The sequence below is a fragment of the Boleophthalmus pectinirostris genome, unplaced genomic scaffold, assembly GCF_026225935.1.
Source record: "Boleophthalmus pectinirostris isolate CB_2022bp ecotype Guang Dong unplaced genomic scaffold, ASM2622593v1 HiC_scaffold_23, whole genome shotgun sequence".
In the NCBI taxonomy this organism is placed as follows: domain Eukaryota; kingdom Metazoa; phylum Chordata; class Actinopteri; order Gobiiformes; family Gobiidae; genus Boleophthalmus; species Boleophthalmus pectinirostris.
In genome coordinates, this window is record NW_026571207.1 from 19,746,902 (window position 1) to 19,762,632 (window position 15,731).

Sequence of the window (15,731 nt, forward strand, 5' to 3'; positions counted from 1 at the left end):
GTTTCCTGGGACAACAAACATGTTTGGAATTTCCTTTATCTGCTTGACTTTGGGGAAAGACAAAAGAGCACGTCCTCACTCCAGAGATTTATATGGGAACAAAGGAAGGTCATGTTCAGTATCTCAGAGAGGTGATACAAAACAACAGTGCATAGCCAGACTGGACTGTACTAGAATACAATGGACAACACACTATCACAGTGTCTTGATGGTTCATGTCTTCAGGTGCTGAGTCCTGTACTGAAATTTCTCCTGCATTAGAACTACTGCATCATGCCTCTGCTCTTCAACTCTTGGGTTACTACAATTTACTTTGCAACAAGAATAATAAAGATACTTTGAACACCCTGAACCTAAGTTTCAATACTGTGTATATGCTATATGCTGTTCTTACACTGTAATGCATACCTACTAGTATGGATAAATAACCTGATCATATTTCAGTGTTTTAAGGCAAAGCTATATTAACTTAATGATAGCATATCAGGACAAAAAATAGTGTTATTGTTTGTGTTCACATGACAGTTCTGGCTTGATGCTGGTTGAGGCTGGTCTATAGAGGTGGAATTAGCTGGAGCCAGTGCCTCTGCCTGTTGTTTTGCAGTCTGAATCAGCGGTCCTGCTCTTTCCTCTGTAAGCTCACTGGCCACAGGGAATGCCAGCTCATCGACTATTATAATGATGGCCTCCCCACTGTGCTGCTGCTTTGACTGCTCCTCTCATCCACCCAAATGTCCCTCTCTCCCTGCCATCCTTCTGCTCTTCTTGCTCAAACAAAAACTAATCCCACTTTGTTTGGTGCTATTGTCAAGTTAGTATGCAAAAAAGCAAAGCAGGAATGTTTTCAAATCAAACATGGTTAGTTATGTTTGGCAAACTTTACAGAACATTTCTGTGTCACCCTGCCCTATATTGAGTGACTTACCTCTCTAAACAGTGGTCCACTGATATGGGCCCACAGTGTTGGCACAAACAGTGGCTATGGTGGTGTACACAGTACTCACCTTGAGTTTGTCAAAGCGCTCAGTGAGGGAGCACACCTGGTGCTCGCGGTGACGTCCCACCAGCTTACACAGGGCACATATGAGCTGGTCATCCACCATGCAGTACATGTTGACCTTCTCATTCTCATGCTCCATGCAGGTCAGCCCTCGGATGTGCGTGTCTGGGACAGGCTCCACCAGGCGGTGGCTGGTGAAGGGCTTTTTATTTGGGTGAGTGGCCCTCAGACACCGGTCACAGTATGACACTTCACACGTCACACACGTCTTCACCGCCTCTCGAGGAGGGTCCTGCTCACAGAACTGGCAGCTAATACGATAGTCCATCTTGGCGATGACCGCTGGGCTGTGGTTGGCGTTGTTGTGGTTGGTGTGGTTACTATGATTGGCCAGCGAATGCGAGTGGCTGGAAGTGGCCGGGCTGCCGCGGGCGCTACTTCCACTGGTGCCACTGCCGCCGCCCAGGGTGCCTATGGTGGCGCTGATGGTAGCAGTAAAGGGCCGCTGTGGGGGCGGCAGGCGGCGGCTCTCGGTAGGGGAGTTGGGGCCACTGAGGGAGGCCTTTTGAAAGCGATCAATGATGTTCTGCAGAGTCACATTGCGCTTTAGGCCCTCCAGCCCTCTGTGATTCAGCGTGATGACGTAGCGGCACGTGGGACACTGGAAAGCAGATATTGACTCGAGTGGTTTGCTGGTGGAGCAATGAGACACCAGGATACGGTGGGCACAGTTAAAACACAGAGAATGGGCACAGGGCAACAGCAGAGGGTCTTCAAACAACTCCAGGCAGATTGGGCACGTCAGCTCAGACTCCAGTGTTTCCATTTTCAATTAAACCAATCCAAGAGTGACATCAATTCCCACAGAAGCTGGCTCGAAACCTGGAAGAGAGAAGTCACAAATAAGCACTCTGAAATTGTTCAAACTTTCGCTGTACTCTTATCCCCAGGTACTACTTTTTATTGAATACTACAGCAGAAACCACACACCCGCCCATTCACCCCTATCTGATTCTAACTCCAACAGGCATGAGTTATTGGATTCAGGTAAGAGGGAGTGGCTTGTGCACAGTCAGCAACAGTAGCACTCAGAGCTCACAGAGGCTAGCTCAGTTCATAGAAGTCATTAAAAAGAAATAATGTGAGAGGATAGTTCTTTATGCTCCGAGTGGCATAAGACTAAAGAAACTAAAGAAGCATTGCAAGGGAACGCTCCTACTTAATGGGAAAGTAGTGTGAACAAAACAAAACAATTGATTTCATATTTCACTTAAGTCACAGCACCTAGCATATCAAACTGTCTCCCTTGGGTGGCCTTTAATCCATTGGGAAGGAAAAAAACAATACCATAACTGTGTGGGCTTATCTCAGGTCTGGGTCTCCTCTAAAAGCAAACAAAACAGAAGTAAAAGCATTGACCTTAGAGACACAGATGATTTGATTACAGCAGCCTTTTGTGGGGCAGCTGTCTTTCTGTACCTCTGAAGCAGGATTTACTACAGTGCACCTCTGCACATTTTCACTAATCACAAATGACTCTACACATCTGGCACTGGGTTTTAATTTTATCAGTGACCTCACTGACATTATACTAAACAAAGGAAACTCTCACTTGTTTCCCTCCCAAATAACAACAACCTAACTAAAAAAAAAAAAAAGGATAAGATTTTAAAATGACACAAAGAGTTATGGTTTCTTAATTTCTAATATTCTAACTCCATGAATACAAGCAGATGGCATACCTCCACCAGGTCAAACTACGAGTCAGGTCAGTAAGAATTTAATTAATTACATTTATAATTTATATCTATATTCTATTCTATTCTATATTCTAGTCTATATTAAAAAAACAAAACAAAACAAAACAAAAAAAACAATGAGTAACAATATGATTAAAAATAACATCTCTAGCACTGTAGTTGCAGACAGTTGCACAACAGTTGAGCTGTTACTGGATTACATAATTATCCTGAAGTTGTCAAAACATGATTTTTCGTGTGAGAAGTCATTGTCTCAGAAATGAGTTATTCAACAGAATATTGCATTAGTATTGGCATTACAAGCTTCTTTAAATGAACAAGCCATGACAATATCCCTGCATCAATACGGCATTGTTTGAAAAACAGACAACACCTGAGAAGTCTAGTCTCTCAATCCTCATGTCTACATCAGGAGAACCCAAAGTGTGCTTGGAGAGAAAGCAGAAGCTCACTGAAAGCTATTTGAAACCCATTACTAGAGAAAAAAAAAAAAAAAAAGACAATGAGAGGTTTCACTATAATCATAGCGAAACAGTACTGGTGCGATTCTGATATGTTGTGTATCTTATCAGAGGGAATGGCACAATAGAAGCAAATAGAATTCATAGATCACTGTGAACAATCTAAATGGGCATTGGGTTCTGCTCGGTCACACTGCAAACAAAGCTAATCTATCTCCGGTGTATTTAGTGGTTCATTAACAAGAGCCAGTGATTCAGAAATAATACTGTAGCAGAGTGATTATAGTGGACAAGGATAAGGAGGTTAACACAACGAAGCCAACCATACAGCACTGATAAGACATAAGGGTAGAGGAAAGAATCATAATGTGGACATGCAATTTCATGTGCTTTATTTAAGGCTCTGACTGTACATTCATGAGCTCACAGTTGGATGCAAGGGTGAACAGGTAAAAGAAATGCAGTTACTTGAGCCTTGTGAAAATCTCCATTCACACGGACTAGTATTACTGAAGGAATCTACACTAATTACAACCTGTGAACACAGTGGTAGCAATCAGTAGACCTACTCACATGCACAAAGGTGGAAGATACCATTTGGATATTTTATTGAGTACTATTAATTTAGCACTATCTAGCTGTTTACTTCCCTCTTTAACATAACATAATAATACATAATTTCACATATTTATTTAAAGGTGCACAAAGTTACTTTTCTGATGGTGCACACACTACCTGTGAGATGTCCCTTTGCCTGTAGTTCTTGTAGTTGCCTGTAGTGTACTGTAGTGCCACAGTATGACTTTTGAGAAATCTAAACACATTTAGCTAGCATTTTAAAACATATTTCCATATTAGTTTAGAATGTTTTTACCTTATTTATCTGCATATGGTCTGGAGTTAGACAGAAGGACTTGGCTTGTAAATTTCTCTGGATGTCTTTATGTGTGTGTAATGTCAGGGACAGTAGTTGCATGCTTACTATGTCTCACACTACTTTTCCAGACATGATTATTACTGCACTTGTATAATCCAACTTTGTTTACAAGTCACAACGCATAACACTTCATAAAACCAAAGAAACAAGAAAAGCGATACAACAATTCTGCTTTGGGTTAAATATGTCAACAGGATACATACCTTTTCCCCTCTGTTTACAACATTTGATCAGGTTGCTGTGTGCAGACACGCCAACCTCACCTCAAATGAAAAACAACTGCTGGCTACAAGCACTCTCTCTTATATTCTTATTCCATACTCAATCAACAAGATTACGTTCTGCCTCAATCAATAGCATTACTGCCTTGGGCCATCATCTCTCTTATAGGCGGGCCTGTGTTTAAAACAAACTAATCTTATCTTTATGTATTACTGGGATTACAGACAGTCTAACATATGTCAAAACAAAAGGCACTAAATCAAAACATCCATTTGTTAAGTCCTTCAAATCAGCAGTGACAGGAACTTGAGCCATACTGTGCATTATATTGTTCCAGTCACACTATATCCCCTAGTTTAGCACAGGGGCAAACGTGAGCATGTGTGACGAGGCGTGGGCATATAATTAACACAAGGTTCTTAACATCATCAACAGGGACATTTCATCTGTGTCACTGGGGAAACGGTGCGAGCAACAATAGCCGGCACTTTTGGGGCAAACCTCTGGCACTATGTAAAACAAAGTGAAACAATTAGAGGAGGCTGGTCTCTCCCACTGGCTCCTTGCATATGTCACATACAGAGAAGGGTAGAGGGAAGTGTTCTGCCTGCAGAGGAAACAGATTGGGTCTGTGGGCTGAAGGAAAACACACTTGCTAAATGTGGTGAGCATGGATGAAAGGCGAAATAATGCTATACATAAGGTATTGAAGAAAATGTCTATCTAAAAACGTATCCATTAAAAAGATCATGGGAATGTGATTATTACAAAATAAGGCCAATTAAATACAATGAACCTACAATGAAAGGGATGATAAACAATTGGATTTAAGTAGTCCACCACCTTCTTGTGTCTGTGAGGATGTTATTGCTTTTCTTGGAATGTTTTACAATCTAGCATATAACTAATCTATCTCCATGGAGACAAGTATGTGGTAGGCCCAGTTACAAGTCACAACTATGGAAAGAAAAGCCTGTGTAAGATTACGTATTTGTAAAGACATTCAATAACAACACCTGTAACTGAATAATGTGCAAGTGCATGTTTAATGTCCAGTCAAGGCATCAAAATCTCGATAGAGACTGAAAAGAGGAATTTCTTATTATAATTTTCATTTCACATAACAGCTGTTTATCTTTGTCCTTGTCCCTCGAGGTTTCTTTTTTTTTTTTTTACATCTCCGCTCATCTGTCATTTCCAACAGTCTGGGGTAAACAATATGAAATGAAATGTTCTTTATAATCTTAAAACTGTGTGTGAACAAATACTGACCTGATCAATAAAATACACTCCAGTTGAAAGACACAAAGGGGCGGACTTAGGTACAGAGCTTGATGTAGCACATTTATCACTGACATAAAGGGAGGAATAAAAGATGTTAGGGCAGGTTTTAGTGAGGTTCACCAGACTCTGGGATGTAAGGCAGTACATACAGAACAGAAGCACAGATCAAACCCATACCAAAGTCCAGAACCTGCTTCTACAATATCCCTAGGTCAAACTTCTAAGACAGCCACCCGCTCAGAAGAATATCAATATTTCTGTAACACTTTCCACACAACACAGTATTCTTTCAGAGCAGCTCTCTCGTCTTTCTCTGAGGTGATCTGGAATCTATATTCACAGTGGGAGCTGCCAATCACAGGCTCAACGCACGAAAAAATGTCTGGCAGAAACTCACAAAAGGTTCTTGGGGACAAAGGTGAGTGACATGTGGCAACAGAAAATGTGCATCAAACCATATCAAATATTCTTCCCTCTAGTTAGATGTTCTCATTGATATCGGAAGTTTAGTCTAACGGAAAACAGACAAACTGAAAACACAGTGTTAAATAGTGCTAATATAAACACATTTATATATAACTTCTTTTTTTTTTTTCATTTACTAAAAATAGCTAAATGAACTAGGGCTTCACATTTAAGCACAAATTTCACAATCAAATCAAAATAGCAATTTGGGTTGGTGAAATTGTTAAATCACAAAGGCTGTAATTCTTTAGATAATTAAATATACTCTGCAAAGAACAAAATATCAAGTCTTTTGTATAAAAACATGCTCTTTAGACCTCTACAAACACATTCTGAAATGCCTGAAATTCTTGGATTTGTTTATCAGTTTATATTTCTGTCTTCTCTCAAATGTGAATGCTGCTGGAGTAGTTTACAATGTGCACTCTGATCAGAATCTAAGGATTTAAACATGATATATATCTCAAATTTCATAATACTCATCAGGAATATCAATTAGAATTTTTGTGCAGCCCAATAACAAACCCACAAGCTGACACATACCAACAAAAAATAACTGCAATGTCAGACTATCAGCATTGTGTGCAAAATATAAGAGGGGATTATAAACAAACAAATGTGTCTCTAAAAATCGATAATTTGGTTCTTTTCAGGTCTTAAAAAGCATTTCACTGATCAATTATTGAAAAAATCCATTGGTACAAGCAAAAGACCAGCATTACTAATACCATATTCTAAAATTCTGAATGCTCATTTATGCAGTCATAATGAATTGCTGAGCCGCAGAACTGCCTGAAAAATGGGTATAGTTCTTTAAATATTTACCACCTTAAAAATGGTTCAAACATTGCATGACAAGACCCTGCCTGATTTCTTTTCAATGCTTTTGAAAACACCCTTTATGAGGAAACCAAACACCAGCAGCCCCAGAACACGTCTTTGAGAGAAAAGCTGACCTGTTTGTATGTATGATGTTGCTGGAACTCAGAGACCCTCCCATATTTGGCACAGCGTAGGTACTATAATCAGGGTACACACATTAAAAAGGGCCAGTAAAAACAGCTTCACACAGCCTCACTTTCATTACTTAAAGTGTCAGCAGACTCCAAAACATATTTCCTAACAGTAGTCCAGTGAGAGTGCAGAGTTAGGGGATGAAATGCTGCTATTGAGAAAGTACATTTTGCTAATTGGTGTCAAAACTGTGCACAAGCAAATACATGTGAACCTTGTCCAAAAGTAAGTACTACTACTGCAGTCCCTGCCTAAGGAAAATGAATGAAGTGTACCTATTATAGAGAGACAACGTCATAATTACAATCAAAGATGGCCACAAGCAGTGTCATATTTCATGTTACAGGACTAGTGAGCTTTGCCAGACACTAAAAGACTTTGTTTTTTGTCCAATTTGGGTTTAGAAATCGGAAATAGGTCAGCTCCCCACTGTACAAGAGTCCTCCAAATGACCGGAACATGCCTGCACCCAACATATGATTATGTATTCAATTTGTAACGTTAGACTTTCAACCACTCTCTGACAGTATCCATGTGTCTGAATGCGGCTGCTTCATGGATGAAAAGATGTTTTCTTTTTTTTTTCTCCAAAGAGGATCTGGCGTGGTTTCCTTTCCTTCATCTATCCCTCCTCCTCCTCCTCCTCCTCTCTCCTTCAATCTCAATCTCCTCTCTGTGTCCACTTGTCCAATCTTCTTCTCTTATGCTATTTTTTTGCACATTTTTCTCTGCTGCTGCCTACGGAGCAGGGCAGAGGCTGGTTCTATCCAACATGTGATTCCTATTCATAGAATGTAAACAGAAAAGCTGCCAGGCCGCTGTTTCCATTTCAAATTCATGGCAGCCCAGCAGAGTGGCTTAACCTTAACCTCCTCAATCCTCCCATTACAGACCCAAATTCAACACTAAACCAGGTGTGAAATGATACCAGGGAGTACTTTTGAGAAGGCTTGTTAATATAAAACCAATAACATAGACATCTAATACAATATCTAATAATCAGACTCTGCTCCATAGCCTTACATGTTGAGGTAGTGTTAGAATGGGCTGTTCAAACATGTATTTCTTTCCTAGAATGAAGCTTTGAAGGTCAGGCCCTCAGAGAATTGAGGGCTGTGCTTCTCACGCAATAATGAATGTACAATAACAATTGTTAACCTCCAAATTACAAGGACACAGTTAAACACTTAAACACCAAATAACTGTTTGAATTAACCAAAGATGAAGCACTGCACTTAAGTAAAGGGTTGTTATACAAATAGTAGTCAGGCGCTCCACTCATTGTTGAGAAATTGTAAATGAAAGCATTGAGTATATCAGATAATCAGTGTGTTTACTGCTTATTGAACTAATGATGCTACTTTGAAAACTACTATTAGCACTATACTACTCTCAATATCCACTTCAGTGTCAAGTACAAAATTTAATTGAGTCAACTGAATAGAAAATAAAACGACACAAGCTTTAAAGGACCAATTTACGCTATTTTGTGTATATTATACTGTTTCCTCATCAAAAACCTACCTGGAGTTGTGTTTTGTTTCATTCACACAACAGAGAAACCCTGCATATTTAAATTTAAATACCTAAATGATTGCAAAACAGTGTCTTCTAAAAAACATACTACTTTCTAGATCTGATGCAGAAATAATATGGATTCAGTGATGTGCTACATGCCTCTTTAACAACATACACTGCCATATTTGCCCACTCAGAGTCTGGACATTTCCCTGACGTTTTTCCCTCAGGTGCTGCAAATCCCAACACTCATTTAGCCGCCCCTTTATTTCTGCTGTAACTCTCATTGACTGTCGACTGCACAGTGATAAGGGCTCCAAGGTGCAGTGGATATTTTGTCACTTAGACACTGAAAATAAAATAAACAATCAATTCCTGTCAAGTGCCGGCCAGCTCAACCTGCTAATTAGAAAGACCGATCTATATCTGACAAAATATAATGCGGTTTTCACTGCACTGACAAAGTCTATTCTACCAACAGTTTCAACCTTGGCATTGTGGATAGTATTGTTAGCAGAGCTGCTTATCAGGCTTTTTACCCCATAACACTCTCTACAACTTGGCTCTGCCCTGAACACTGCATGCATTATTCATGTGGACTTGCCCAGGTGACAACAAACCCCTATCAGATGTTGGCAGGGCAGCAGATGATATTTAGAAGTGCCGAAGCATGCTGCGAGTGCAGGTTTTGGAGGCAGAAAGGGACAGGATATAACAGTGGCAAAATATGTAATCTGCTGGGAGATTTAAAGTGTGATATTCGTAGGGGCCATGAACTTTAAACCCTGGGTGTCAAGGCTTAAGGCTGGGGTCACTGTTGAAGAGCTCAGAACATTTACAGTTCATCTACAATGACTTTTGACACAGATCCATAATATATAGCCATCCAAAAGACAGAACCAGCATACAAGTATATTTTAACTCCCATGAAGGCCTGATGATGACAAGCTCACCACTGATCAGAGGCATTTTACTGTATTCATTTTGATCAATGTCAGTGTACTTCAAATGCAAGGCCTTCAGTAAAACCATTGTGAAAGCAGCCCAAATTAAAGCATCTGACTGAATCAAGTTCTTAAAAATGAGCTGCTTTTCCTCACAAAAACAGATGGCCACTTTTACCCTAAACTTTGCTTTATTTGTGATGGCAGGTTATAAAGATCTGTTTACACTAAATTATAACTAGTAATGAATAAAAGAGGTGACAAGGCTATATCTCAAGTGAAGTCTTATGGTATAAAATATGGAACATAGAGGGTAGAAAAGTTTGTACAATGGAAGTCTTTTCAGAAGAGTTCAGCACATATTTCTTTTGGTGTCTAAGCTTTCATAAAAAAACACCTTTAAAAAAAATATGCAGATTTCTCCAAAATGATTTGGAAAAAGGAATATCCATGTTATAATAACAAGAAATAGACACTGAAGGATGGAAATTCATTCACTTCACCTGCATGTATTTGGGCCTGAAGAACTGTAAACAACTGATTCTTAGTTTAATTCCTTCCTAAACAATTGCCATATGAATCACTGTCACATAGATGCTACTACAGTATAAACAGTGTGGTGGAAGAAGTATTTAAGTACAAATACCAGAGCAAAATACTCAAGTAAAATTAAAAAATAATACATGAAAAAAAAATTTCAGTAAAGGTTTTAAAATACTCATTTATAAATGTACTTGAAGAGTAAAAAGTAAATGCATTTTGCATGAGTTTGAGATTGAATGAAGCTTAAAATGTGATTTTTTTTTTATAAAGAATTGGACTGAATTTTGTTCACCAATTTTTATTTTTTTTTACCCCAGCTGTTTTTATTTGTATATTTTTGCTCAAATGAAGTTGGTAAAAATAAACCCTCAGCCTTTTCAGCAGGTCTCACATAATAATAAAAAACACTTTTACTTTTCAGTTCACAAAAAAAATTGGTGCAGTAGAAAGTACTTATACCTGCTCTCAGATGGAGTGAAGTAAAAGTAAAAAGTACCAGCTGTAAAATTTGCTGCTTTTACTTTGTTACCTTCCACCACTGATTATAAAGGGTTAGAATATACTATATATCCCGGCGCACTCCAACACAAGAAACTCTTATGGCTGTTAAATATCGTCTCTAAGAAAATGTCGGATGTATTTCATGTCAAAAGTCAACTGCGTGAAAAGACACTTTTAAAATAATTGGCTAGCATTAACACAAATTAATTAATGCAATATACTGTGTTTATTTGCTAGAGAAAAACTAATATAAAGCACCAAAGAATAAATAATCTACTTAAGTAAAAACACTCTTCTGCAGCTACTTATGATGAGCTTTAAGGATAGACCAAGATAAGGAGGCACAAAACAATTGTAGCACACTAATGATAAATATATTGTGCTGTCTCTGAGTTATAGTCTGTCATGATTCTTGTGGCCCCTAAATCGGTCATCGACTACAGCTGGGCCCCAATCTCTCCAGCCCCGAGTGTGTGGCCCTCCAACAGGGAAACCCATTTGTACCACTGATAGGAAAGATAGCACGCCTGAGAGACTTGTTGGAATTGTCTCTACTGAATTCATGGCAACAATATTACACGGACACTAACTTCGTCTGCAGGAGCAACCTTTATCTCCATCTCTCACTTTGGGATAAGAAAATGTAATCTTTGTGTCAATATAGAACAATAGATGGATTTTTCTTTATTTTTCGATTGAGTCTCAGAAATATAAAAGGGCTGATGCTTCTGCTACAACAGGTCTGTGAAGTCAAGCTGCATTTCAATGCCCAAAGATACAGTATGCATGTTCTAAATGACCATAACGAATGAATAGAGGCAATCATAGTACAAGGTGGACTCTTATATTGATGAATAACTACTTTTTAGGGCTGTAGTAGACCAAGGAAATACTTGATGGACTAAAAACATGCCCTGCTGATTCATTAGTTGACAAAAAGGGCTATGGCAAAAACTCTGAAATATTACATATCTATGTATCTGACTCAAACTGCACTCAAGATTACAAGACAACAACTGCAAGAAGAGGACACAAAAGTCCTAGGAAAAAATGTACTTACTGTATATGTAAAAAAATAAAATAAAATAAAAGTTTATACATAAGATTCACTCCCAAATCTTCAGCTTACTCAGTATCTTGCTCTGCTGCTCTACAATATAGATCTATGAAATGTAGTTGCCTCTTTGTTTACCAATAGAAAGAGACCATCGACCAGTTAATTAACTCTAATCTATTTAAATAATCTACTAAATCTTTTTCAGTTAGATCTTATTAAACCAAATACATATGGCTCTTAATACAATTTCATGAACAAGACTTTCTTTTGCTCAGATTACAAAAAAAAAAAAAAAAAAAAAATCTATTCCTCTCAGTTAAAAACCACTGAGCTGTTAATAGAAGCTTTGAAAATGTTAAAATGCAATAATTTCACAGCCCTAGCAATGGGTGACAACTACCGGGTAAAACCACAGTACATCACACTGCGTTGATCAATCACACTGACAGTTCATGGGTCATAATGTATTACCGTAATGTCTGGAAAAGTAAAACACCACTTCTAAAACAGACTTGACCCAGAGTAGATGAAGTGTGCCAGATAACAGCAGGTGTTGGGGACATGTTGTCAGTGCCACGGTAAAGGGGGCAGACAGAAAACTTAAATAACCCCTCTGAGAAAATAGTGAGGTCAAGAGAAATGTGCTGTGAATAGATCATCGTCAGACGGAGAAACAAAGGAACCCTGCAGCCCGGAGAGGGAGACCTTGGAGGGGGGTTCCTGTCCTCTATCTGGCCTTGGCAAAGTTAGACCCTTCTTTCTATTTATACACCACTGTAATGTGTGGCATTTCCTTCAGGAGCGCGTCACAGCTATTGTTTCGCTTGGCTGTGTTTGATTGTCTTGGTGAGCCCTGTTAGACATCTTGGCTTTTTGCAATTAGTCACATCAGTTTTTAACAGATAACCTAATGTCATGTCAAAGCCACCATTTAATCTTTGCACTGTATCCCTCATCCTGTCAATATTTTAAAAAATGAAGTGAGATATGTAAATATAGACGATAACGATAATACTGAAACAAATTCATATCACTGAATAGCCCAGGAGCAGATTTAAGCCACAAAAGATATTCTAAATGTACAATATAGTAAAAAAATCATAAGCTGCAATTAATCAGTATAGCACAATTAATTTCTAAAACCTAAAACCTTTTAAGTCTTCAGTCTTATCATATGGCAAAAAAGAACCAAAAAAATTCCCAGTCGTGTAAAGAAAATGTTCATGCGATAAATATACTGTTTAAACTTTAATGTATTGAAGTATAAGTTAATATAATAATTATTGCGACAGGCTTATGTCTTACGGCCATATATAGATATATTTCATTTAGTTTTATCTTATTGTATTTGTACATTTACATATCTGTATATTTTTGTACCTTATTTTTGAGCTGTGTTATCATATTGTACTGTGTGAGCTAAGGCTGAAACAAGTGAATTGATTAATGCCATCTAGTTGATTATGGATTATATTGGATTTAAACATGTGTAAGAGAACAGGTTTTATGACTCAAGCAAAGAAGGAATTACTTAAACTACAAACTACAACTAAATGTGTCAGTAAATGTGACAGGAAACATCCAGATTTTGTGTTTTTGATGAAAAAAACGATTTTGTCTGTAAATATACCAGATCAGGATGTTCTCGAGCTGGATCACTTCAGCGTCATTTTGGTCAAATTTAGTAAAAGCTATTCAGTGTTATTCACAGTCTTTTTTTTCTAAACAACAATAGCTAAACAAATTGATTGACAACATAACAACAGCTGTCGTGTCCAAACAATTTCTCTTCTGGATCAATGAGGTTTGTCTTAGTGCAATTTGACATAACCAACATAAAGTTTGTTGGTTATTAAAATGCAAAGGGAGCATGCTGCAGACTGCCCGTGTTCCAGCACCAGAAATACAGCACAAAAACTCAATATGGGAGTCATTATTGCAGCAGAAATAACAGTGATATTGCAACACTGTGCAACATATAATTACCGCTCTGAAATGCAGCTCCAAATTATCAGTCTAATTTTACTGAGTATGTTTGTGAATGAACAGAGAAGAAAGGCAGGCTCTCTTTTATACCTTACCTGCTATATGCTATGTTTTGATGTTAAGAATATATAATACTATAGACATTTCATTTATCTTCGCACCATTTTCCTATTCATGGTCCAATTGTTTTTCATGCAACAAATCAATAGACTGTGAGCTCAACAATACCCAGGCAACATTACTCTTTTAAAAATAGCCAGTTCCAACCAAATCCATAGAGGGCTTGTTAACAAAAGGTTAACTATGCCTATAGGTATACCATTTTCAAAGTGCACAGAGGTACAGTAGCAAGTACAAGTTCACACCATTTTTATAAGGTATAATTATGTTGGCTCAGTTCCAATTAGGTTAGCCTTAGTGCATGCAAATGTTTCACTGTCAAGATGGCTCTGAAAAACGTAATTATAAGTAGAGGATTGGGCAATTAATCAAATATTAATCAACATCGAGATTCAGTCACGTCAGATCATCAATTATATGTGTGGGGTTTAAAATTAAGACATCTACAGTCAATCATCTGTCAGTAAGCATGTGGTTTGGAACATCCGACAGCTGTGTATCCAATATCTGCAACTGGTATTGGATATTGGTGCCGATACTGAAACATTTGCTACACTGAATATCGGATTCCAAACATCGGTTCAGCCAATATCCTAGATGGACATATAAACTGATGTAACATGACTATTTCCTGGTCATAGTCGGGCCAGAAAGTGTCATAACTGTGACTAATGTTCAAAACTGTTCTGCTGTTACCTGTGAGATAAGTAGCAGCTACACACACATTAAGATAGGTTCTGGCTTTTTAAGGAAATAAATGCTGCTTTCAGTCTCTGCACTGGTATCAGTTAATATCGGGTATTGGCAGTTACTTACAGCTATAGTTTCAGAATTGGTATCAGACTGAAAATAAAATAAAAAATAAATAAATAAAATGCCATATTCCCCAGCCCTATTTGTTTTTGATAGGATTTAATAACCTTTTGTGTATTTTTTCCCATATTTGTGTACACATTTACATAAACTTAAGCATTTAATCTCTACGCTGTCCTCTGTCAACTACATTCAGGCCTTTAAATACCTCTCCATGACACATACTAGCTCCACCACAACCACACCCTCACAGTGTGTCTGCAGGCTCTCAACCTCAAAGAAGAGAGACAGGGAGGCACTGACCCCAGAAGCTGTGAGCAAAGCCTGTTTTTATAGAGGTGTTTCTAAGAGCTCCTGTGAGCATGATGCAAGGCTGTGTGCATGAGTCAGGCCCTGGACAAAAGGGTGGTTTCCTCTTTCTCAATCCTTAAATCCTGACTTTTGAGTTGTGCTCTGTTCTGACCAGTAATTAACACACCGGACTGTCCCATAACACCTTTGAAGTGAATGACAATATGTCTACAGCAATGCAAAGCATGGGAAAGAAAAGAAAAACAACAAGTAGTACTACTACTACTACACAGTTTCCACCTTCAAGGCAGTCAAGGCCAATATCTTAAACTATAGAAAAGAACTGACCAAGTAGTTCTCATAGAGGCTATTGTCTTTCCATCCTTAATATTGTTTGATGTGCATTATATTCTATGTGACTTAAAAACTTTAGTGGAGGTGTCAGGCTGATGTGGTGTGTTACTGTGCCCAGCAGAGATGTTTGGGTGGGCTTTATAAGAGCAGAGTGGGGCCTGATCCAGGGCTGTGGTGCCAGCAGGTGAGATCATAGAAACACATGCAGGTCTGGAGGCAACTGGCTTTCACTACTGTGGTAAAAGTGGGAAAAAGGTCTCTGCTCCTTAACTAGATTCATAAAAAGTGAACCTGTAATCATAACAAAACTGCTGCCATGCACACAAACAGAACAACAAACAATTATTCTTGTTAAAGCTATCGTACAATCTGGCCTCATCACAAGTGCAGCTGAGTTTAATCAAACACTGCAGAGGAAATGACGGCCAATTAAGACTTCTCTAGCTCATGCCTAATAGTGC

The 15,731-nt window shown here is 38.4% G+C and overlaps 1 protein-coding gene across 3 annotated transcripts in view; it reads right to left on the reverse strand.

Moving 5' to 3' along the window:
* Positions 1 to 15,731, reverse strand: part of mid2 (midline 2) — a 115,992-nt gene that overhangs the window by 61,201 nt on the left and 39,060 nt on the right. For all 3 annotated transcript variants that reach the window (XM_055159531.1, XM_055159532.1, XM_055159533.1), the window contains one exon: positions 1,005 to 1,882. In XM_055159531.1, the coding sequence (XP_055015506.1) occupies positions 1,005 to 1,826 (822 nt within the window). In that variant the 5' untranslated portion in view covers positions 1,827 to 1,882. The remainder of the gene's footprint in view (positions 1 to 1,004; positions 1,883 to 15,731) is intronic.